The sequence below is a fragment of the Fopius arisanus genome, unplaced genomic scaffold, assembly GCF_000806365.1.
Source record: "Fopius arisanus strain USDA-PBARC FA_bdor unplaced genomic scaffold, ASM80636v1 scaffold00113, whole genome shotgun sequence".
Lineage (NCBI taxonomy): Eukaryota > Metazoa > Arthropoda > Insecta > Hymenoptera > Braconidae > Fopius > Fopius arisanus.
This window is the reverse complement of record NW_011887852.1, coordinates 68,484-93,326: the sequence shown is the minus strand read 5'-3', so window position 1 is coordinate 93,326 and position 24,843 is coordinate 68,484. Positions and strand designations below refer to the sequence as shown.

The 24,843-nt window shown below is 41.7% G+C and overlaps 1 protein-coding gene across 3 annotated transcripts in view; it reads right to left on the bottom strand.

Annotated features, from left to right (window-relative positions):
- Positions 1-21,447, bottom strand: part of LOC105271571 (nucleolar protein 4-like) — a 28,442-nt gene extending 6,995 nt beyond the window's left edge. For 2 of the 3 annotated variants that reach the window (XM_011313197.1, XM_011313198.1), the window contains exons 1-4: positions 20,628-21,447; positions 3,267-3,321; positions 2,095-2,310; positions 143-477 (exon numbers count right to left, since the gene is read on the bottom strand). In XM_011313197.1, the coding sequence (XP_011311499.1) occupies positions 143-477; positions 2,095-2,310; positions 3,267-3,321; positions 20,628-20,672 (651 nt within the window). In that variant the 5' untranslated portion in view covers positions 20,673-21,447. The remainder of the gene's footprint in view (positions 1-142; positions 478-2,094; positions 2,311-3,266; positions 3,322-20,627) is intronic. The other variant, XM_011313199.1, reaches the window with a different exon arrangement.
- Between the last annotated feature and the right edge of the window lie 3,396 nt (positions 21,448-24,843).

The window sequence follows — 24,843 nt, the reverse complement described above, 5'->3', positions numbered from 1 at the left end:
GAGCTCTAGCTCTGGTCGAAAGGATAGAGTATAAAGCGGCCCACCAGAGGGAGGATAATTGTCCAGAGAATTTTTCATCTTCTCATCTATTCCATATATCTAGTAGTCAAGGTCAATTAATGGTTCTCCCATGTTGACTCACATTAAATGCTTTGAGACGTTCAGGATCGTGATGTCTGGGGTCCAGCCTCTCGTCAGAGTCCTCGTCATCGTCATCCTCATCCTCTTTATTGCCACTGCTGCTTGTCTCATCCTGGGCACTTCCTGTACCCTCACCCCCAGTCGGGCTCGACTCTCTGTCTCTCTCTGAACGTGAGGGGGTCATCGATGATGCAGGTGGAGGTGTCTTTTTAAGACCCATTGTATATGATGCCCATAATGACGCCATGTCCTCACTTCCTATTCCAGCTACTGACCCCAAACTTTGCACTCCGCCAGAAGATAATTCTCCGAGCTCTGCACTACCATTCCTCGAATCTAAAATCACAAAAATTCTTCACTAAGTATTTATTATTACATTAACAACCGTAAAAACCGGACTACATCACTCTCCGACCGTACAATTAATGCCGACACTGTTTTGCAAATCCGCGGGGAATAACATCCAAAAAATTGGGGAAACAGCTGCCAAGTCCAATATAAAGTTGGAAGGGTAACGAAAATAATTATACTATAATGAAGCGTTGATTTCTAATCCACCGATAATAACACCACCTCAAAGCGGTATTTCCCTTTTTCTAGTGCGACGTTCACCGAGGAGAACGGACGAGCGAGAGAGGTCCGCTTAAATCAAATACCAAACGCTTGGTAAGTGTCGTTGAAGGTAACTCGCCGTGGGAAAATACCTAATGTCGCCCATATTTGCTCAACTGGGGCGAATTTATCATGCTCGACGTGCTCCTGACCTGATAAAAAGGCCAGTGTCTACATTGGAAAGACAAAATCTCAACTACAGAATTTTTCAACAGAGGGTTTTCTTCTCATTCCACTCTGGTAACAACTGACAAGCCTTTTTTTTTTCCATAAAACTCATTAAAAGCCGTGACTCAATTCCCCCTTGAATGTTAGTGCAGCTCGAATCGATTGCCCCTGAGGTTGAGACGTGTCTCCCTGGAAAAGTGCAATGCAGTTATGTACTCGTTTGCCACACTGGTCCTGGTTACATACCTCGAAGGTACCTCGGAGAGGTTTTCATACCTTTTTCCTTTTGTCTTGTTTTTTTTTTTAATATAAAAATATTTTTTTTGTTTCTTTTTTCATTCGTCAAGAAGAATTACGACCACCTTACTAGCCAGTCGGGCCATCGTGATCACCTCACTTGGAGACGATGGTGTACCGAGATCTTTGCAAGCCGAAAGCTGGTTCGTTACGCAACTCGTGCGTGCGTGCGTGTGTGCATATGTGCGTGTGTGCGTGTATGTGAATGTGCGAATAAAGGCGAAGGTGAAGAGGGTAGCCAGTTGTGGAACCAGTTTTACGATGACCGGTACCCAGTGGAGAAGGAGGATAAGGAAAAAAGGACAGATGAGGGAAGATAGAATAAAAGTAGGTGCATGTGTGTGCGAGGCTGAGATGACCAAGGGAAAAGAAAAAGGAGTGAATTATCCTTCCGCAACGTCGTTCAAGTTAACGGGCGTGCAGTTACCACGCTGGTGGGATATAAAGACTGGAGGATGCAGCATAACGAATATCGGGTTACACCACCCTCGTTTCTTTCTTTTAGCTTGAGTTTTTCCCTTGTGTGGGTACCTTCTTATCGCTCGAATGTCACGGGGCGATGATCACTCAGAGATTACCAGTAGATACTCAACTCCACTGAGAGAACCAACCGTGCGACTCTATCTTGACCGAGATGACTCATGCGTGTGTGACTTTTTGTCGTGGCCATTGCCAATGATAAATTGCTGCATCAATGTGCACGCAGAATTTTTGTAATTTTTAGGAAAATCATACTTCCGGGTGCGGCTTTTACTAAAGAAGAATACTCGTTTGACTTACACCGCTGTTCCAATGAATCACTATTAACTTGGCAATCGGAATTAATGCCAGCAAAATTGGAGAGATTATTAGGAAGTAGTAAAAGAATAGTGTTACCTGTGAGTGTGGAGTTGTTAATGGTGTTGTTTGCCGTGGATATGGCCGATTGACTGGTGACAGGTGTGCCAATGGTGGTAGCTGTTGTTGTTGATGAGTTATTCGGTGATAATGCCGCTGTAGCAGCCTGTGCCTGTGCCTGTGCCTGCTGCTGAAGATTATAATTCCAAGCTAGTAGCATCAGCTTCAGCTTATCAGCGTCTTTCATTAGCGCGCCTGCCGGAATCAAAAGTGTTCCCAAGTATTGTACATCTTTTTTCGACAATCATCTTTATCGTGAAATTTATTCTATGGAAATACCTCAAAAGATGCCAATGAAAACGAATAATTCAATTGGAAAATGGAAAAAACAACGTGGAGACCACCGAGGTGAGTGCGCATTATGAACTTAATTGCCGTGTATAATTTAAACTGAAAATCATTGCTCTAATTAATTTTCAAGGACATTCCGTGGATAAGTAAGAATTTATTAGAGTCTATCATTAAATCATATCAGAATTGGAGATAATTCTCATCCAGTGGAAATTCTTAGCAGAGAATTTTTATTCTGCAAAGAAATACCTCATGGAATTCCTTGATCCCTTAACTGTTGAATTTAACAATTGACAAGGAAAAGAATGGAAGTGAGTGACTGGTGGTGGGTGTGTGAATAGGATCGATCGTTGGAAGGATGAGAGCCATGCAATTGGTTTCTGGGTTGTCTGAGGGCAAAGAGGTAGGGAGGGAAATGTTCTTAATGATTCAAGCACGGGCGATAGGAGCGGTGACGAGAGCCCTCCTGTTCCTGTCAGAATTTGGGTCACCCACCGAAAACGTTGGTGGCACGACCTGGCCCGATGCCGTCACACCAGGTAGGATTCAAGGGGTGGAGAGGTACAGCAGTTGAGTTTTCAGATGGGAACAAGGGAAACTAATTCTTGCCCGTCCATCCCTGTCTGTCCTCTCAGTTAACACCTACATACCTCTATATATATATTTTCGCTATTTTCATCTACGTTTGTTTGATTATTATTTCACAACACATTGCCGTTTGGGTAGGGAATATTTTATAACGTCACTCAATTCAGTTAGTGGTCTCGATTATTATTGGCCGGGTGACGCTGTGGGTATTTAAAGGGTTTTCATTGGAGTGATGGTTCTATTATTTTTTTATGCTTGAATTTTATACTCACTTGAATAGTGTTCGTCTTCGGTAATATCTGCAGGCTCTGGGGTTGAAATATTTTCCTGCAACACAGACAATAAAATCAATTAATTTTTATCATTCATACACAATAATATATGGTTTTTCAAATAGTGCTAAGAAATTAACAAAAAAATATTGTGGGCTCACTCGCCTTGCCTACGAGAAATTCTTGAAAATAAAATAGTCAAAATATTTCACTCGAGTATTATTCATGGATATGTATGTATAAAATAAGGTGTTTCAATCGTGACATGAAGAATTCGCATGGAAACATTGTCAGTGCCATTCGCGCTAGGCAGGTGATGTCACGAAAAAGAAAATTCAGGAGTAAATTCTAGGTAGTCGACCTGTGCTGTACGTGTCGATGTTCATTCTTATCAGGCCTCACATAATTTCACGGAATTATATTCAATTGAGCTGAGTTGAAGATTAGTGATTAGTAATAGAAAAAAAAAATTTTCTTTTGTAATTTGAGGGGACGACAGAAATATGAGTGTATAGATATAATGGCAATCTGTGCCAAGTCTTGGCAGTTGCAACATCAGAAGGTCGACCGGTATTCCACGCTCCCCGTCAAACACGCCTGGATAATGTATGTATGTGCCTTGACTGCCTCGAGTGTCTGACTTTGCTACTGAATGAAAACTGGCTGGCGAAGATTGATGTGATAACGATTTCATGAAAATTTGCCAATTCGTCCATTCCAATTGCGAGTGATTGCTGAATCTCTAATCATCCCGAGGCCCCCTACTTCACTAATCTATCCTCGGAATTTTTTTATCTGAAATTTTCTATCCCTCAAGCCTTGGGATATATCAGTCATATTCATCCGGCGCTTTAATCTCCATCTTTTGTCCGTTATTTTAAGAATCTTTCCATTAAGTATTCAATATTAGCCGGAGGTAGCCTCCATTCCGCTGCAAAAAAAACCACTGGGTTGAGGTTGACAGCTTGCAAATTCAATTTGAAAAAAGGTTGAAAAAAATGATGATAACGGTGATAACTTTGATTTTACTAAGTTGTCTCACCTACGTAGTAGCCGCCCCATTTCCGCCGGATATGCCCTGATAAATGACAAATTTCGAGCCGATTGCAATGCACACAGCTCAACACACCTCATCATTCTATTTCGCAATATTTAAATTGAATCTCTTACCCTGGAGTAAATTAAAAACTGTCACCTCTATCTTCACACGCCCTCATAATCAAATCTTGTCGTGAGAAAAAAAAAATGAGGGCTATGAAGAAGAAGGGAGAAGGGAGAAGGGGATCGGATACTCTGGCGATATAATTCGCAAACCTGTTCAACTGGGAGTCATTTGTTCACCCCTGGACGTATCCCATGGCGATCAGAATGTTTTCACTTGGATATATGAAATTGCGGCGGCCCGGGAGTTGGAGTAAAAAAAAAACCAAAAAAAAATAAATAAAATGATAATGATAATAAAAAAAACGGGCAACATGGAAGCACATTTGTTTAGTTGACTGCAATTAAGCCACTTGGCGGCAATTGTTTGGCCGACAACTATCGCGTACCCAGAGAATTCCGCTCCCACCAAACAGTTGGTTGAAGCTGTAACACGACGTTTTATTATATATAAAATGAGCGGTGTAGTTGGGTGTACATATGAGTATAGCATGTTAACCGTCACACCAATCCCAGACGATAAAACGTGAACGAGTTGAGAACTGGGGTCATGAGTTCAAAACGGGTCCAGGAGGACGGTGCGGCTCACGGTGTCCAACCAATGAGCACAAGAGATCTGCCTCGGTGATTGCATGAGTGTCTTCAGGGTTACCAACGACCTGTTTTTTTTTATTTTTCATTTTTTATTTTTATACTCATCTCATTCTCCTCTCCACTCCGAGATGTTAATTATGTAAGAAATTTCCGACATGAATTTAATTGACGTGGACAAATTTATTATTATTTGACTAACGTATGAGGCGCGCTATTTGCGCCTAAGCATCACACGCCATTCATAACGACTGTTTTTATGATCACTATCACTGGGGCAAAATGGGATGAATTTGAAATATTTATGAGTATAATAGGGTTGTTTTTTTTTTCTTTCTTATTGAAGAGAAGATGAAATTGAGCGTGTAATAGGATTGAATGTTGGTCACGCAAGAGAGATGGTCTTGGTGAGTCGAAACCGGGGAGCGGTTTGTCGACCTCGGGATTTAGCTAGCTGGTAGAGAATAGTGCACCGATGAGAAACGCTAGGAGGAATAGAGGGGGCACGAGTGAGGAGGGAAAGGGGGATCGAATTTGTTAGGCAAACGAGCCCAAATTGGGCGACTCAACGTATTCCTACCAGCAGGATGCTATGTAACCAGTAATGTCAACCAGAACGATTTGGCTTTGTTGATAATCCCATTTGTTTAATTGATCAGTTGTCATCTTAATTTGGATATTTACTTGATAACTCGCTGGATATATCTCCTGGGGATTTCGGTGATCGGCGGAGAGTATGGTAGGGTCGCTGTGTGTGAAACGATTGGCAGTGGAAATGTGCAAAATAAAATACGACGAGGCTAGGAGGGTGCGTGTAGGAGTGGAATTGGTTTACGAAGAGGAGAATGATGATGGGGTCACTGTCGGGGGGATAACCTCACACGTGTGCAGGCAACCAGAAAGATAGAGAAAAAAAAATAACAAATGGCTGAAAATGCGGTGGGAGAGGGGAGACTTGGTTTTTTTTCCTTTATGGTTCCCTTGAAAAACCAGGAGACTGTTTTTTTTTTCTCCTATTTGTAATGTGACATCTCCTCGGTGTTTGCCACACGCGTTGCCTCACAATCGACGAGAGAAAGAGGCTGGGGAGTGGTTGAAAATTCAATTGCTCCCCTCCTTTTAACCGACGAAAACGAGGGCTCTCCAGCTAACCAGGCCATAATTCATCACGCCATTCAACAGAGGTGTGCGCCAATGTCCATTATCCCTGTGAAATTTTTTTCAACGGCGGGGGGATAACCATACTAGTTACTTGTATTTCTCGAGGAATATTGGCATGAATGTCTGCGGTGGCTCGCTGATACACATGCCTACCTTACTTGACCCCAGCGCAATGAGGGACAATTGGGAGTAACAGTCACCCATTGGTCTGGCTTGCCGATTGCGGCATTGTCTCCTCTTACTCGTTGTTATGACTTCCTATCGTTATGGAGAAGAATAAAATTTCGGTAATAAGAGGGTGTTGGTTAAAAAATTGATGGAGGCAGTGCGCCAAGATATTGGAGGATACGCAAGAAAGGGAGGACATATTATAGTGGGCGATGACGCGGTTCTCTGGTGGTATACGCTACATATAGGCTGTACGTGTTTGTAGTCGTGTCTTTCATTTCGATGGGAATATATAGAGGCGTATGTGGAGATAGTGCCTCCGCCAGACAGCAAAAAAAAAGGCGAATGAAGGAAGGAAGGGGAGAATAAAAAGAGGAGTGAGAAAAATGAAAGAAGAGCAAACATGGGCGTTGAAGGTTTTTTCGATAATTCCATTTTCGATTAAATGAATTTAACCATTGCATTTTTTTGATTTATTGATATGACGCGTCCGCTCCTTGCAATCGAAAAATTAACCGTCAATTATTCAATTAATTGATTTTAAATTCAATTGGAAAGGCAAGTTCAAGTGCGAATTATTCTCATTAGTCATGAATAAAGGAGAAATATTTAGTCTTGACACTGTAGTAACTAATCACGTTTTGCGGTTTGACTGCAAGAGAAACTAATAAATCTCTTGATTTCATGGTGGAATGAGTATACCGCACTAATACCTCGTAAATACAAATTACATAACTCCTTAAAGTGACTATCACATAATATCCTAAACGCATTGGGAATCAAAATACTCGTTTTGCGGGCTAGTTATGCATCAAATGTGTTGAGTTTCAGTTGCACACCTCAACTATAAACCAGAGGATTCTCCTCGATTGAACAATTCTAATTACTCCATTACCCAACATAGCCCCTTGATCTGCGAAAAAAAAAACAAGTATTATCAAAATACAAGTAGAATAATTTTTTTTTTTTTTTGAGCACAGCACAAAACCATTGAGCTCGAGAAAAAGAATGAAAAATCCTTCTCGAATGAGTGTAATCGAAAGTGGCGATTTTCAACAGTTTTGTCGACGGATGATGGTCGTTTGGGAAAGGACATAACGGTACCGCACAAGTAGAAGAGAGAATCTGCGATGTGCGGGGGTTATACGACTTGAGGCTTAAACTTTTACTGTGGGATCGTCAGCGTCTCGGTTGGTTTTTGCCGTTTCGCCTGGCACACAAGCGTAACCCCCATTTTTAGCCCTCTTCCATTCTCCCATCCCCTAGTATTTCTCCGACGCCGCAGCAATCTCTTCTCTCCAGATAAACTGCCCCTTTGGTGGTTCCCATAGCCTCTACCTCCTGCCGGTTCTCTTCATTTCTCTCCCTTCGTGTACTTCTCCCTCACAATCTCTCCAACTCTACTATTCTCTACGATGCTCTATGCTATCCCAGTGGCGTCTAGAGCGGGTTACGTGCCAGAATAGACAAGGGGTTGGTCGGTTATATTGGCCAGCAGTGAAATGTCGAAGGAAGAGAGGAGGATGGAAGATCTTAAACCGGCAGTGAGATTTTATAGGAGTTCATCTTCCGGGCTCTGGGAATGCTGGACCGGGAATGGGGCCGTTGGAAACTGCTGGCCGTTATGTTGGCAAAATGGTACAGAAGAATGGATGAAGGGTGGTCGAATGGCCAAAGGGTTTGTCGACAGTCCAAGTGGAGGAAATACGATATTGAGAAGGGTTCTCTCTCATTAGTTATTTTTAAACATTAAGGTTTAGAATCAATGGGAGATTCTGATTCAGTCAAAAATTAGCTTTCACTCCACTCAATTATCGGGTTATGAAGATATCGAATGATAGGAATACCGTAATTCAATTTTCAATACTTCATCGTCTTTTACTACATCAACGTGTATTAATAAGCGGTTGGAAAAGCCGATAAAAATCATATTATATCATCAATTCTTATTCTGATATTACCCTTTTTGGTATAATTCAGCATTAAGGCCTTTCGATATTGCCTAAAGAAAATGCAAGGGAAGTGCTCGTTTTGTTGAGGAAAAAATTCCTTCCAATGAATTAATATAATTTTTTTTTTTCACAGGTCTTGAAATAGTCCCCCGAAGAATAGCCAAATAATTCGTGAAGATGTTAAATCCAAAGTGAAATACCATCAGGTTTGTAGCGAGTATAAGCTCTGTCTCTGTCCTGTCGTATACCTGATGTTATATTTAAACTGCGCCTCAAGCTGGAGGAGTCACGTTAGTTTCCCTTCCCCTTGTGCCACCTCGTTGGTCCATCATCCTCTTTTACGTCTACATAAACCCACAACGCACAACGCAACGCACCAACTTGTACGCAGTAACACGCCTATATACGTGTTAAAGCATTTCAAGATAACCCACGTGACCTTTCTTAAAGCACGTTTGTGGTGCTCTTTTCTACGGCTTTAGAGTTATTTTTTCAGAAGACTATTGGTTGGTAGGAAATTATTCAGAGATAAATTTGCGGTGCGAGTAAAGAGGAGGTGGAGAACGAGTCGAGGAGAGAAGAAAAAAAACGATGAATAATGAGAGAGCAAGGGGAGAGAAAAAAAAAATGGTAACATGTAAAGGCCAAAAACTCAATGAACTGTTATCGATTAACTGCTCATTTTATTCTGCGGCGTGTGTTCTCCCATTTAACGACTCTCGGGGAGCAGCCCCTCGTTCATTCCAAAGCCCTCACCCTCACCCTCGCCCTCGCCCTCGCCCTCATCCTCCCCCTCATCCTCACCATCACTTACCATGCTTGTGCGCCCCTTTCTCCCCTTCATTTTATACAAACCATCTTTATCCTTTCCTTTTATTTATTTTCCACTTCTTTTTTCATATTCCCATCTCATTTTCTCCCAAGCATTATTCGTATGGTATAATTATTTTTCTCTCTCCTTGCCTCTTTACGTCGTTTACTAATTGTCGAGTTGGGGAGGGGTTAGGATCAGTCATTAGGGCAGTGGGTCGTGTATTTATTGAACGATGGACCTTTATCATTGAGTTTACGGCATTTTTGACAATTTTTTGCAATGTGAGGTGATGGATATTGAAAAATTTGCTTAATTCAATGGCCTGGCGGTGATCCAAACAATTCTGCACACCCAAGCAGCATAAAATACAAGTATAAAGAGAAATTTCACGGTAGACGAAATAAAGAAGAAGAAGAAGAGAGGGAAGATTGAGTGTGTAGGATCAGGCTCCTATCCTTGGATACTAGGGCGTTGGAGTTTGGTTCGCCGAAAGGTACGTTATACTCAAACAAAGTGAGATATAATTAGAAGCCTGAGGGGCTGGCTGCAACTGGCACATTGCGAGAGGAAGAGGAACATCGAGGGGGCTCTACTACACGTGTGCTCAAATATCACCTTGGAAAAAATACACCAAAATACTCCGTCTACCAGACACATTTAGGATGTCTTGGGGACGATGGGGGGTCGCGAGTGACGAAATCATGAAAAAGAAGAAAAAAAATGAGGAGAAAATGCGAAAGCTACCGAGACCAGAGGTATTTTTGCTTTTTCAGTTAATACGAGGATGGGGAGTTTAATTAACGGAGTTAACCACAAAGTCACCACAAGATTCAGCTTTCGTGGACACTATAGGGGGTCAAAGGATCAAAATTATACGACTCCACAAGAGACAACATCCAAGGACCGGTGTTATCCTTCATTAACAAGCAAATTTAACCCCATTTTCCATCTCTATCGAGCACATAACTGTAACCCCGTAACCTTCGGGGGAGCATAAATAACGGAGAATGGCCATCAACAATGTGGCCACGCTCAGAGGAATAAAAATGTCTGTGGCAGGGGGAGAATTGCCCCCGGAGAGTGCCAACTCCACGATCGACCATCTAATCCCTCCTGGTTTCATTTTAACGCCGTTAACAGTCATAATCGACGACTATTTGGCGCGACCTAGCCTCTTACCGTGCCTCCTATACCCCTCACCACACTAAACTATTGCCCAAACAAATTTATTAGCATACTTGAAGATATTGATAACACTCGTTTGGTCATCGAAAGGAGACACGTTACATGTTTTTGAGAGGCTCTTTTTTGGGGCGTCGAGAGCTCGATGAAGGAGCGCAACACCATATAAAATCAACTTTTCCTTCAAATCATCAAAATAGAAGAAACCCTTCAATTTATAACTCAATCGCATAAACCAAGCAAATTTTTTTCTCCATATACCACCTATATAGTAAACAAATGTTTTTCTCCATACACCATCGAACAGAATAATTTTTCCGGTGAAAAAATCAAAATCGCCGCGGTGGGAGGGAGGGGTGCGTGTAAAAACAACCCCGCGGCACACAAATGACAACCGAATTTTTCATTTTTTTTTTTTACCCCAGAAATTAATATCGATGTACCGGAGTTTCGCGGTTTTGTGCATTTGTGATGGAACCCAATAGTCTGTAGCTGTGTACACCCACATATGTATGTGAAACAGACAGCATGAGAGAGGAAGAGAGAGAATGGCTCGTGATGTGAAAGCCGAGCGGTCCCATTCGCGCTACGCGTTTTCATAGCCGTGCAATGACGACGATGGCTTTGGCTCCGGTGGAGAGTCCACCGCTGTATATCGATCGTCGCATCCCCATGGAAGTTACACTCGTGGGATGGAAAAAAAATAACAGAAGAAAAAACGAATGAAAAAAAAAAAAAACAGCAGAGGGGGAGGAAAAATTGCAGGCCGATTGGAAAAAGAGAGCCCTTGGAAAATGCCGACGTGCAGGGGCGTCACTCTACGGCTCCCGGTTACATGTCCATCGGATCGTATATCGGCCAATCGTTTTTCGATGAGACCCTATCGTCAGTTTGGAAAAGTGGAAAATTTACGTGGATTCGATAAAACCAGGGAGACTATATATGTTATTTTAATTTGATACTTTTATGGTGGGGAGAATTTTTTTGAAAGTGAAAAGTAGTGTGAGTGCATATGACATTTAGCGAAATTCACATGAGAGGATTTAGCAGTGTACTTGCGCCCACACGCAAACGCAATGCAGAGAGACCGTAGAGAATGAAGGCTGAACGATGACTGCGGGGGGTATATAGGGGGTATATACCAACGGCCATGTTGTTTCACCCACTGACTGCCCACACACTTTTTTGGGGGGGCTTTGAGTGTCTTTGACCATTGTTCATACTTAAAACAATGCCTGTAGATACGGCAATTACCGGGGGTAATTGAAGATCAAGGACTACTGAATGCATACCAATCTCATGAATTAATGGGAATGAGTGTCAAATAAAATATGCTCAATAGAATTCAGGAGGAGAGATTATTTGAAATAGGATAAGAAACATAAGGACATGCGTCGAGTTGCCGACACGAAATGATAGATTTCAATTAACAGGCTAGCTCATCCGTGATCGTTTGAATTTCACTCGCTCGTGTAATTCTCCTAACCATATGTAGATTTTGTTGCGTATGGGAACGATTAGGAGTGATGCTATTGCGGAATACCTGTGAATGAGTGAGTGTGATTATTCATCACTCATCTATTAAAAAAAAAATAAATAAGGGATGTAGTAGATGGGCCATGGGTACGTGGGATTTACAAGTGAGGTAGAACGGCATTGGGTTTTTGCCGGTACTTATGGTGGTGTGTACCGCCTCTGAAGATGCGGCGAGAAAAGGCGTAAACGGGCGGTTGAGTGTATAACATGCCGGGAGTTTACCAGAAAGCGAGATGGAGATAGATCGGGTGGAGAAGAGTTGTTGAAGAAAAGAAAAATATATAATGCGCCTCTCGGCAAGAGTTGTAAAGAGGGGGAGAAGACGCGGCGCACATACAGGCGAGTAAGCACGCGGCAACGAGGCAAGTAAAGCCGGCCTCGATGAGAGAAGAAGGGTGTGGAAAAGCAAAAGCCTATAGAATGGGGTTATAATACACTCGTTTCATGTTTGCCGCTGCTAACGTTTTTCCACTGAAATGGAGTATGGATTCCCCAGACTTGTGGTTAAATCTCTTTTTCAAGCCTAGTGTGATGCATTCCGCTTGCCGTCCAACAAAAACCACCAATAATTCCAATAAAATCCCACTTTTATTTTTCAAACTAAGATTTCAATTAATGGTAATGACACTGCGGGGTATAATCAGACGAGAGAGGAGATCGAGAGTCGTCTGATGAGGGTCCAATGTCCCTTGAAAATTTTGTCTCAGTAAGTATACCCCACTGCCTTTTCCATCGTCTAAAGAAGCCCTCGGAATAGTCTCAACTTAGCGAAACTATAACCCCCATTCCCTCCTCTCTGTGCCAGAAACTTTTCCCAAAGTCCCATTTGGAAGCTGACACCGCACCCTCTTGCTGCAGTGTACATGTCCCTAGGAGAGTTCGTTTTATTTAAAAAAGAAAAAAAAATGGGGAGAGAATCTCGAGAGAAATATTGAAGGTACTCGAGCAGTGGAATTCAAAAGTTGCCTTTAATACCCACCGGAAGCTCCTTAAGAATTGGCACAGTCCTCTAGGTGGTGGTGGAATATTACGGGGCAATTTAAGAAATTTTCATTTCAATTTGTACCGAAATTTTTCCATACAATTATTATGAATGCACAGGTGCATTTAATCAACTGTCAGATTGATTCGCCGTAATGTCAAATTGCCCCCGTTCCCCGAAATGGCTTGAATTATGAAGCGTCAATATTTATAAAATAAATCACCAGGGAGTGTTACACTCTGCTGAATTATCCCACCGATTGAAACGATAAAATTGGGGCGATTTGTGGATAGATTTGATATCAACTGGTGAGATATTCGACGACATTTAAAATCGATGCTGAATTAGTTGGTCGAATACGTGTTGAGAATGAGGGGTTGAAGAGGGAGAGTGGGTGGGTATATGTCTATAGAAACGAGTCGTTTGGTGGCTCGAGGCGAATCGTCCCGTTTAAAGCCACCACCACGGCAGCGTGGCCCGTAGATAAGTGTTAGGTATCAACTTGTTGCATTAATTACAGAAGGGGAAGGCTATTAGCCATCGATTCACGCCAATGCCTCAGTCTCTCCCTACCCCACCTCCTTCCAACTATCTTTTGTATCTTATAATCATCCCAGCAAACTTAACATTCTTTCTCCATTATGCTAAAACTTTGAAAAACTTTTCTTATACTTTTCACCCTTTGTTTTCATCATTGCACCAGTGATAAAGAGTAATTCCTTTGAGCTACTAAAATTCTTTGATTTTATTCACTATTTATTTGAATAAACAGGTGTGTATTGATTTAAGTGAGGAGTGGCACTAGAGGGTATCATATTGCCATCGTCACTCGCCAATTTTCACTTTTTCTTTAATTGCTGGAGGGAATCATGTTATTACGATGGAGGCGATAAAGAGCAAATGCTCGAAAGGTAGAACTAATGAAAACACACGTTTGAGGGTTTTCAGCACGAACCTGTGCGGTTGAGCATACACGAATTAAAGTTTAACGAGTACTTATGTTTTCGCTGGTTATAATTAGGATTTATCGTATACAAGATTTCAGTCCAGCCCAATTCTCATCTCTCCTCTCATTTTCAAACATTCTTGGATGTTTTTTTAAAGATGTTGACCAGATTTGTATGAATTCCGAATAGAAGTTAAGGTGTTCACGTCCGGATACGTCAGCCGGAAGTGGTTAAATACCGCATGAAATAATCGCTATTCCATCAGTTAAACAGCTGTCTGCAATGTCTATTTTGCTTTATTAAAAATTACAATGGCTAGAAGCAATTTATTTATAGGTCTCTCTCTCCTGGTGCCATTTTGTTTCATTTGTCAGGATCATAAAAAAATTCGAAGCGTTGGATATTGTGAGGGTGAGTTTTCGGTTTGACCAGGGGCTATTTTTGAGTGAGTGAGGTACCCCCTTGTCTCCTGCCACTTCACCAGGGCTTTTCACATGCAGCCCATATCCCTGGGATCCCGTACACCGCACCAAACCCGTCAATAATCCGCTGAATAAACTATCGCTGACCCACCCACGTACATAACCCGCTCCCCAGGCTGTTTCCTATACCACTGCTGCCAGCACACTGCAACCACCGCACACTCACTCCATACCAAAAACTCAAAAAAAAATTCACATACCTCACATATGTCCGCCCTTTTTTTCTCCACACTAAAATTTATAATCTCCCCTATCTCTAATGAATAATATATCTATGATGATAAATAATTTACAAAGAAAAAAAATACACCTCAATATTTTCGATCGAGGCAGTACATTGAGCAGCGCAATTGTCCGAGTTAAAATGAGACTAATGGACTTTTGCTGTTTTCTGATGTGCTTCCACTAATTTAGCTTATGAAATTGAATCTATTCATGAAATGGAGGCCACAGATTCCAAATTACAGCACGTCCGGAATACGTTCCAATATAGCGACGAATAAAAAAGGACTTGTTCATTTTTCAACATTCCCCCAAATTCTATTCAATAATTTATATTCCCCGTTTGGAGTGAGCACAGTTGATATGGAATTTGAGGTAAACCTGGGTAAATGAATATTATAAATATTATCTCATGGCGAGGTCTATCCGAGTTTGGTTTTTTGTGTGATAATCGATCACAGAGTGATATATGGCATCGGTCTTGGCATCGTCTTGGCATCGAAAGGTGGTAGGTGACCTCCAGTAGCTCTCTCTCTTATTCCTTCACTTCCAAGTCCAACCTGCGTAATTAAGTTTCACGGTCTCGAATAATTACCCACCTACCGAGCGTGGCATCCGGTCTCCCATCCCCGACCATCCTCAATTTCGGTGCAATTCCCGTCTCCCTTTCAATCCCGCAAAATTCTCATGTCACACTCAGTGAATGACGTTAGGTATGAGTTAAATCAAATTGAATTATGAAACTGAGATGCAAAAAGTCTTTTCCCTTCCAGTGTCAATCTTGTTCGGAAGGGTTACAAAACCGTCTAGAGATTCATTATCACATTTAAGTTATTGATTCGATAAATAAATGATAAATTGGGTTAATTCGGACAAGAAATAATTATGAGATGATGAGATTTGATTTGATTTGAGGATGAATGCTCGAGCAGTGGGAATTTTGACACCCGCCTCCTTATTGTAGAGTTGGCCATATAGCAAATTTTAATTTACATCATCCTCTCATAACGTTTTCAAGCGTCTATTACGCCAAATTAATCCCGAATGCGTGAGCATGAAGTCTAACCATAACCATAGAAGAAGGCTGGTATGAAGGGAGGAAAAGTGGTGTGGGTGGAGGAAGAGAATAGAAAGGTTTAGCATGTAGTAGTCGTAGGTCGGGGACATATCGGGGATTCGAGGAGATTGCTGCGTAATTCGATCGGCATATTACCGTAGAAGGGATCGAATCGGGAAAGCGAGAAAGAGAGATATATAACCCCAACGCTCGCTATTCCAGTCTCAATTTCTCCATCCTCTGACATCTCCCACATTGTTTGGCATGGATCTTTCTCTCACAGATTTCCCAACCATCATCTCCTGCACTGCGACCATGTTGAATTTAACGGCATAAGGAATGTGAGACGGAATTTTAGAGGAGAATATGTCTCCTCAACTTGTGCTCCGGGTACATTTAACCGAAGCTAATTGAGGGTCATTAATAATTTGACAGAGCATTGTTGATGAGGGAGATCATTGGAGGGAAAAATTCGCTGGCTGCATGTGTCAATTTTTTAATGGCTCTTGTAATATTTATCACGAGTAGAGGGTAAAATGTCAATTCGATTTGAGAGTGAGGTTTTCATAAATATATTGGAAAATAAAAATATCTTTTGAACGCTTAATAGTGAGGGCACTCCCAATTTAAAAGAAGTTGATACATATTTCATCATTTTACAATGAAATTTATCAATTAAAATTTTTACGGATGCAAAACAATGGTGAAACTATCTATTCTCCATTTATATAATAGATCCGTTATTTTTGGTTTCGCAGACGAGATCGCGGGACACCCGCGAAGATCTATATTTTATGCATCCAATTACATTCCACGATATTGAATTATGTTTCATGGGAAGAATTTCGACTGGAAGAATCCGACAAGATATTACTTAAAATGATTCATGATGCTCTACGGGAGATGACTCTATTTAAAGGCTTGTGAAATCATTGAATTTTCCAGAAAATCTAATTTCCCTAAGAAACGAAGGATTAGTGAAAATGGAATTAAAATGGCTAGTTCAACTCTGACAATATCAATTACTCGGTGGAAAAAAAAAATAGATAGTTGCAGTTGGACTGGAAAAAGAGGAATGGAAAATTTCAGGATTGCTTTTATTTTTATTTATTTATCGACACGTCAGGTCCATATCTTTTTCTCATTTGGAGGGGGGGAGGGGGCGATCGGTGAGAGTTTGTCACCGTGTTCCTGCAGCACACACACGGAACCGCAGTTCATTGGCAAACGGCGTGACTGTTGCAAAAAGAATACAGGGCGTTGCATGTGGACGCTGACGATGCGGTGTACCTTGACACGGATGGCTCCCTGAATCACCCAACTCACCCAACTCACCCAACTCGCCCAACTCACCCAACTCACCCAACTCCCTTTCCAACTCTATGAGAGCGACAGGGAGACACATAGAAAGGAAAAAAGATGGACATTGAGGGGGCCGAGTGAGGGGTAGGAGGTGAAGTACACACACGGGGCCTCTCTGATGCCCGCAACAAACATCCAAGCCGCATGCTATCAACACACGCCTACTGCTCACCAATTCCGCCCGGCACAATTCTCTATGTGTCTGTGTATGTATGTTAGTCATACTACATGCAGCGTGTCGTCGAGCGTCGTCCAGTGTCGATAAACCTCCAATCGTTCCCAGACTCGGCAGTTGAATAGCGAGGCATAAACTCCAGTCGAAATTATATTGCCAATGAAAAAAAATGAAAAAATTTTGGAATGCCAAATTTTCATAGAAACTCATCGAACAAACAAAACATCCTACGTTCACCCCGGAAAATTTTCATTACTCTTGTAATTTTTGGAAAATTAATTGAACCATTAATTGATAAATGACTTGGCCATACTCCACAGCGATTGTTCACTCCCTCGAAAAATCAAATTGAAATGATTTCTCTCTGAAATACGAGAGGAAAAACGATGGTCCAACTGGTTTTAAACCGAAAAATGAAATAAAATGAAAAAAAAAAAAAAAAAATTCCAACACGAGTGGATAGCAGGCGTGGTCCTGTTAGGTTGAAACCGTTGAGCTTCTGGAGCACACCACTGTAGAGGGTGGAGGGTGAGGGGGTGGAAGGGAGGAGGGGAGGAGGGTTGGTGGTTGGGAGGCGTGAGTGTAGCAAAAGCGCCATAGGGTGGTAAAATGGGAGAGGGAGAGAACTGACTCTTTCTGTCTCTCTCTTGGTAAAAGGGGGACAGACACACGACGGGTGGATAAAAGGGTGGGTTGGCCGAGCCGATAGCACACGCAAGGTATACCTGAGGGGGATGGGTGGGGGTGGATGGTAGTGTGCCAGTGCTCGTCCGGTTGGAAATGGAAGCGAGAATATATCGGGAGTTTGTGTGCACACACATACATGGGATGGAAACGGTTTGAACACGAGCGAGTGTATGGGTAACCCGAATGGAGGGATAAGAGCGCGGCTGGGCACATGGGTACCTAGAGGCGCACCCTTATTGTCGGCTCCAGGCACTGGCATACCCACGTCTTATGGGAAATCCATACTCTCTTACCTCTCACCGGGCTTTCCTCCAAATGAGAAATGAAAAAATATATATCCTCAAATTTTAGATTTTTCTATCTCCTTTTACATCCACCCAGCTATTTATGCAAATTCCATCAATTAATCATCTACTATTTCATGTTGATTTGGATTAATTACTTGTTGTCAATGAACTAGCAAAAGCGATAATCACGAGTAGAAGCACCTCTTGACAAACTTCCAAAATTTATGCAAGGCTGATTAATTAGCTTGTCACTGAGTGCAGAAAACATCCATACACAATCCATACAACCATTCCCTAAATATCTTTTATTAATGATATGAGACGAAGTTTCAATTACCCACAGCTATCAGTTATCTGATGAATTGCGGTAGGGACAGTTAAAAGACATGAACACATCCCGAAGAACTGTAAACTGCAACTGAATTATTTTAACAACAGGAAACAATTTAATAGATACGATTGATAGGTGACAGATGATGAGTAACTATTTGAGATGGAGATGAGGATTTAACGAATAAGAGATACTCAATATTTTTTCCGATGAATTTCTCTTTGAGTAGAGGAGAATTTTTTTACTTCTTTTTTTTTCCTCTTTCCATTTGGGCTGTGTAGCTTTGATGGGTGGCATTTGAGCCAGACATTGAGGTGTCGTGAGACGGGTGAGAGGACGATTCTATTATCCACTTTGTGCAGAACGTCAGGAAAAGGATGAGAGAAAAAAGGGTTCGAGTTGGCTGCCTGGACGGCCTCTTGCGACGAAATAAGGAAGAAAGAAAAGAAAGAAGAAAAATCAAAAACAAAAATGAATGAAAATGAGAAAAAAAAGCAAGTCGGAGTGAAGAAATAAGAAATAAGAAAGAGGAATGAGGAACGGAGGGGTGAAAAGGAAACGAGGGCAAAGAGAGAATTAAAAGAAATGTACGGGAGGTGGATGATTTGATAGAAAAAAATACAGAGGGAAAGAGGACATGGAACAAGGAGGAGAGGAAAAGAGAGACACTGAAAAAATATAACCTGTTGGACCGCCAAAGAGGAGTACCCCACGGCGTAGTTATACGCGAGTGCGACGGAGATTGAGAGCGCGGAACTGAGATAAAGTTATGTACCAATAGGCAAGAAGAAGAGAGACCAACTCGATACCGGTACCTATGCATTCAATGGCCAAAAGAGAGACAAAGTACTCGCCGGGGAAAATAGATGGGTTTGGGCTTTGAGTGATGAAAGAGGATAGACTATTTTTCGTGTCCCTTACCTACCTCAACTTGTATTGCACCTTTCCACGAAACTTTTCCCAGTACTTTCATTCGACTTCAATTCCTCACTCATTTTCAATTCCTATTTCGCTCAGATTTTTATTTTATGAAGAAAATCATTTTCAATTCTCTCTTTACCATTCTTAATAAACGATGATGTACTATTCTCCAATCATATCAAATATTTTCACACCCTCTTCATGAAAAAATAAAAAAATCAGTATATGCATAGTGAACAAGCGCTCGACAAGTGATCAGTAAAATTAATTTACCAAAAGGAAAAAGGGAAAAAGAAAAAAAAAACAAATTGGCGAGATTCACCGATGTTCCAGGCCATGGGTGCCAGAAAATGGGGCGTATACACAAAGAGACAAAAACGAAATTGAAAAAAAAAAAAATGGAGTTTGCACGTGGCAGCGATAACGCTGGAGCACTGGGTGGCTACCTCTCGACGATCGATAAATTGACGAGGCACGCACAGAAAAAGAGGAAAAAAAAAAACCAGAGTAAAAGAGAGAAAGAGAAGAGAGGGCAAACCGGAGGTTAATATTTTATAAATCGCTACCCCCTCTCATATCTGACCATATCACTGCCCCTTTTTTTCCACCTGTTTTTTTTTTATTTTATTTTGCATTTTTTTCCGTTTGCTTTTTTTGCTTTGTGTTTTATAACTCGATGGTTCGCCCCGAGGATTTACCAGCACATCAAACAATCAGCACGATCTCTCTACGCTCAATTAGTAAAAACATGTAAACAAAGATATTGTTATGAAATCAATTTGATTATTTGTTTTCTTTTCTTTGTTTCCATTGGATGGATATAGAGAATACATATATCGCTGGAAAATTGTGCGATACTGATTATTGGAGTAACCACCAATTGTTGAGATGTATTCTTAATGGAAATGTGCTTTTGGGAATAAGTTTGCCGAGCGGTGAATTTGATACGTGCTGTGTGCGTGTGATGCCGTGCCATTTAAATCTATTAACGGTTGAATGAAACTCTCAAGGTAATATCGCGGTATTCCCATAATTTGAAAATTCGAATAATGTTTCAAGGTTCATGGACTCAGGTAAGACAATTAAATAGAATAAATATTTTTTGACTTTTCTTTTTTTCTAATTTCCTAGTTGAAAATGACGAATCGCACCGACCTCTGAATCACGTGGGAGGCGTATCTCTCCGCCGACAGCACACACCCAAAGCCAGGAAAAAGGAAAGCGACAACCGAGACAGAAATACTTAGGAGAAAAAACAAAGATAACGAGAGACATTGCTGTAAAAATGAGGAGCAAACGGATTGGAAAAAAAAAGTGATGGACAAAGAAACTCGTTGATTCACCTTGTGGTGCTGCATGATGGCAGTGGCCTTTCGCTTAGCTGACATATTCAAGCCCTGGCACACACCGCGTGGAAAATTGCACCGGCTCTTTTTATTCCCTCTCTCGCTCTCTCTCTCTCTCTGCCTCAGTGCTCTCTCGAATGTTCAAACGGTGGCCACACACGCGTCCTTCTCAAACTCCGATTAGAAGCCGCCAGAAAAATCACACACACATACACATCAATATAGCCAGTGAGGGAGAAGGGGGGAAAAAAAAAAACACTGAAACTGTGCCGATGAGGAGAAATAGCGCCAAGACGTTAACGCATGACGCAATGGCGATAATAACTGTCCAGGCTTTTATCACAGAGAGAAAAAATAATCGGCTGGCTCTCACGCACTTTTATTCTAATCGGAGTCTTTTCAAACTTTAAAATCACTTTGATACGATTCAATCTGATAATGAGGTAATGTCTTTCTGCTGATGATTTCTCAAGTTCAGCAATCCATCATCATTTATTTCTAATCAATCAGGCAAATTATATCAATAATTTATCTGCAATTGCACTGCAATTTATTCAATTTTTATCAATTTATTTCAACTGATTTTTTGGTGCCGATTGTCACAAGCTCTTTCACATTCGTGAAAATCTCATGTCCCAACAATTGTTTTTAACACACACAAAATTCCATCGTCAGTCCGAAATATTGAAAATGATTCAACCACTTGAGTTGTCTTAATTTAGTGATTAAATTTCATTGAATGGTGAGAAGAGAAAACTAAGACGAATGAAAACACTGAAGCTAGTGGAATGACATAATCTCAAGTCCTCGCGTAACGAGCGCTCACGGCGAACTAACGGCTGGCGACGCCGAGGCGACTGCTGCCCCCTTTCCCCTTTCCCCTTCCCTCTTCCCTCATGCCTCTTGCCGCGTGCCCCTCACCGCTTTCCCCGAGCCCCTGGCCTCTAGCCCCCTCTAACACACAACTCACAACTCACAACTCACACCACCACTTCCATTCGCCCTTCCGCCTCCCGCCTCTCACCCCACACCCCTTTTCGCCCCCTTCACCTCCCTTTTCCAACTCCCTTCTGCCACACCGATGGCCATGGATAGAGGCACACTATTCACTCAGGCTATTCTACATTATTATAGGTATACACTTTTTAGTCACACACTCATTGTCTATTTATTACAGTTAAAATTATTTTATAACTTAATATTATTATTATAATGATCTATCTGGAGAAATGAAAGAAAATGATGAAAAAAAGTAGTGGGTGAATTGGTGTAAAAGGTGGAGTAGAAGTAAAAGTAGGGGTAGGGTGGGAGCGGCGTTTTATCCAGCCAAGAGGAATGAGAAGGGCGAGCGGGGAGGGACGAGGAGCTTGAGTGTCTCTCACACACGACAGCCAAAAAAGGGAGAGGGATGCACGTGGTAGACGCGCGATGGGGTACAAAAGAGGCTTCTCAGTACTTCTTGTGTATGTACATGGGTGAGATAGAGACAGCCGAGTGTCAGAAAGAGAGACTCGAGAGGGTTATATGCGTTACAAACGTCCAACGTTTGGACGTGGGACGTGGACGAACCATCGAGGAAACTTCAACTGTGGGCAGAGAGGGGCTCGGGTTCTCTGTTTCACGTGCTGAAGACTCGTATTCCCTTCTCGGCTATGGCCCCTCGGCCTCCTCTGTTACCCCGACCCCTTTTGCGCTAGTGCACTACCACACATACAGCATCGAGGAGAATAACGTGTTTGCGTGCACAGTAAATTCCAGTCGCTACAGTCGTCTAGGGGTTATGCACGTTTCGGGAGAGATGAACTTTGTTTTTCAAAGTTATCCAAGGTGAGCATCATTTATGAATGAATATTTTTTTTACCAAACAGCCCTAGCTTATGTAGACACTAGAAAAATCAGTCTTATATATATGTTAATTGGGTCGAATCGTTATCCCCGCGTAGGGGTTCTCTCTTTCTATGGTCTCTGTCACTGAGACACTTTTCGTAAAAGGGCGAAGGGCTCGTGTTATTGGCTGTTAATGTTCGGTAGAACAATCAACTTTGCCCTAACTATTATTCCTGATGGACTTTGTCAATGAATTTGAAGCGAATGTCTAGCGAGAGTATTTTTCAAGGATTTTCTAGAGTACAATTTGTGGTTAGCTTTTGTGTTTCAGGTGGAGTGAATATGAGGGGGAACATGATAGGCCATTAGGCTCGATTTAGGAGTATTGTGTAGGGGAGAGTCGGTAATGTTATCGCATGGGCATGCTGTAGGATGATCGTTATAGTTGAATCAATTTCGTAATTTGCTTTGTGAAAAAGAATTAATTAATGTTAATTTGCCGCCAGCTCATCATTATCAAATGTCATGTTACCATGAAATCACCAATGCTAGGAGTAGCGTAAAAAATGAATAGCTTTAAAGTTTTTATTAACGTTTCACTTATGGTTTTCTTGAGAGAGTGCCAGTGAATTCAACAAAGTTTTACGAGAATTCTCGTAACCGGAAAAATACTTTTCCCGTGTGTATGCCGTTGTCCGACCTTTGCTTGCATCTCTCCAGAGAACCAACTTCTCCTATCTATAGTCGGATTACGCATCATTCTCATACATATTACCTTAAAGGTAGCCAAGTTTACCCTCTACTGAAGCTGTTGTGCCTTCTGTCGACTATAAAAAAAAAGAGCAGATGAATTTCCTCGCTAAATTTTTTCGCAAGTTGATTTTATTAAACAACTCATGACAAATGTCAATATCCAGTAACCAATAATATATTGCATGACTGGCAAAAAGAAATGGTCAATACGCACAACATATTATCGATTGTGCGTGGGACAAAGTCCAACGATAGTATTAGACAATCGTTGGGATCTTGGGAAGCCCTGGGGCGATCTTTCCCCCTTCACCGTTCTTTTTTTGTATGCCATGAGCACCCCTATATGGATCTCTTCTCTCTGGCCAAGCCAACCTCGCCATCCTCGCAATCCTCGCCAACCTCACCCTACTCACGTCAATGCCACCCCAACTACCTCTACTTTATCCCTCTCTCCTTCCCTTAACTCCACACGTTCAGTTCAGTTCGTCTCTACGACCTTCCAATGCTTCTCCTTCCACCAGCGTCCAGCATCCAACCTCCTCCTTCCCCATCCACCTCAATTCCATCTCCTTTTCTTTCCACCCGCGTCTTTTTCCTCTTACACTCCTGCTTCATCGTCATCGTCGTCGTCGTCGTCGTCGTGGTGGCCGACGTCGTCGTAGTTGTTCTCCTTCGCTTCACTTCGCCCCCTCGACGCCTCTTTTCCGCTTACACGGAGCAGAAAAAAAAATAGAGAACGAAAAAATGAAGGAAAAAAAAGAGAAAAGAAAGGCTAAAAAAAGAAAAAAAAACGGGCCGAGTCCAGTATGGGCACTAGGGGGTGTCTTTTTCTCTCCCTCTGCTCCCCCTGCTGCCTCTGGCTCGACCCCACAGTCACCTCCGCCTACTCTTCGTCTAACCATCGTAGCTTTTACCTTCAACAGTGAAGCTCAACCATTTATTTTTCCTTTCAATTCGATAATTCTATTTATAAATTGTATGCAAATTAAATGAACCGACGGATGAATTTATTAATGCAAAATTAATAATGATTAATATCACATATAACCACTGAGAAATTTCACATGGAAGGGTAAAAATAAAATTCTCGATGAATATCGAACCTCTTAATCAATCAATCGTCGATTGCATATCTATATCTGTCTAGTAGGAGATTAAAATAGCCAAACCAAAAATTGTGTTTTCAAATTCAATAATTGAGATGGAGAGGCATGATAAGGGAATTCAGTATGAGGATTCAAATGACCTGGAAGCCGCCACGACGTGTTAAATCCGTAAGTGGTTGAATTAAAGATTGTCAAAGAGTGGAGAATTCAGTTGACATTTCCCATTTTCCCAGCATGTTTTTATTCATCAGGTAGAATGGATGGGTCCACACTGGAAAATAAAAGTTGAAGAATTCCACATTAGAAAAAACGGAGGAGAGGAGGGAAGAAGGGTGGTGGCACTAGAGAGAGCCAGAGGAGATGAGAAAGAATAAAAAATAAATAAATAAAAATGGAGGAATGGAGGAATGGAGGAAGAGAAATAGAAGAGCCGTTTATTCTCGTACGACGTTAGAACGTGTCAGATAGCGGTGGTTGGTATATATAGGGGTATATAGTTGGCGTATATACAAACCGAGAGAAAGAAA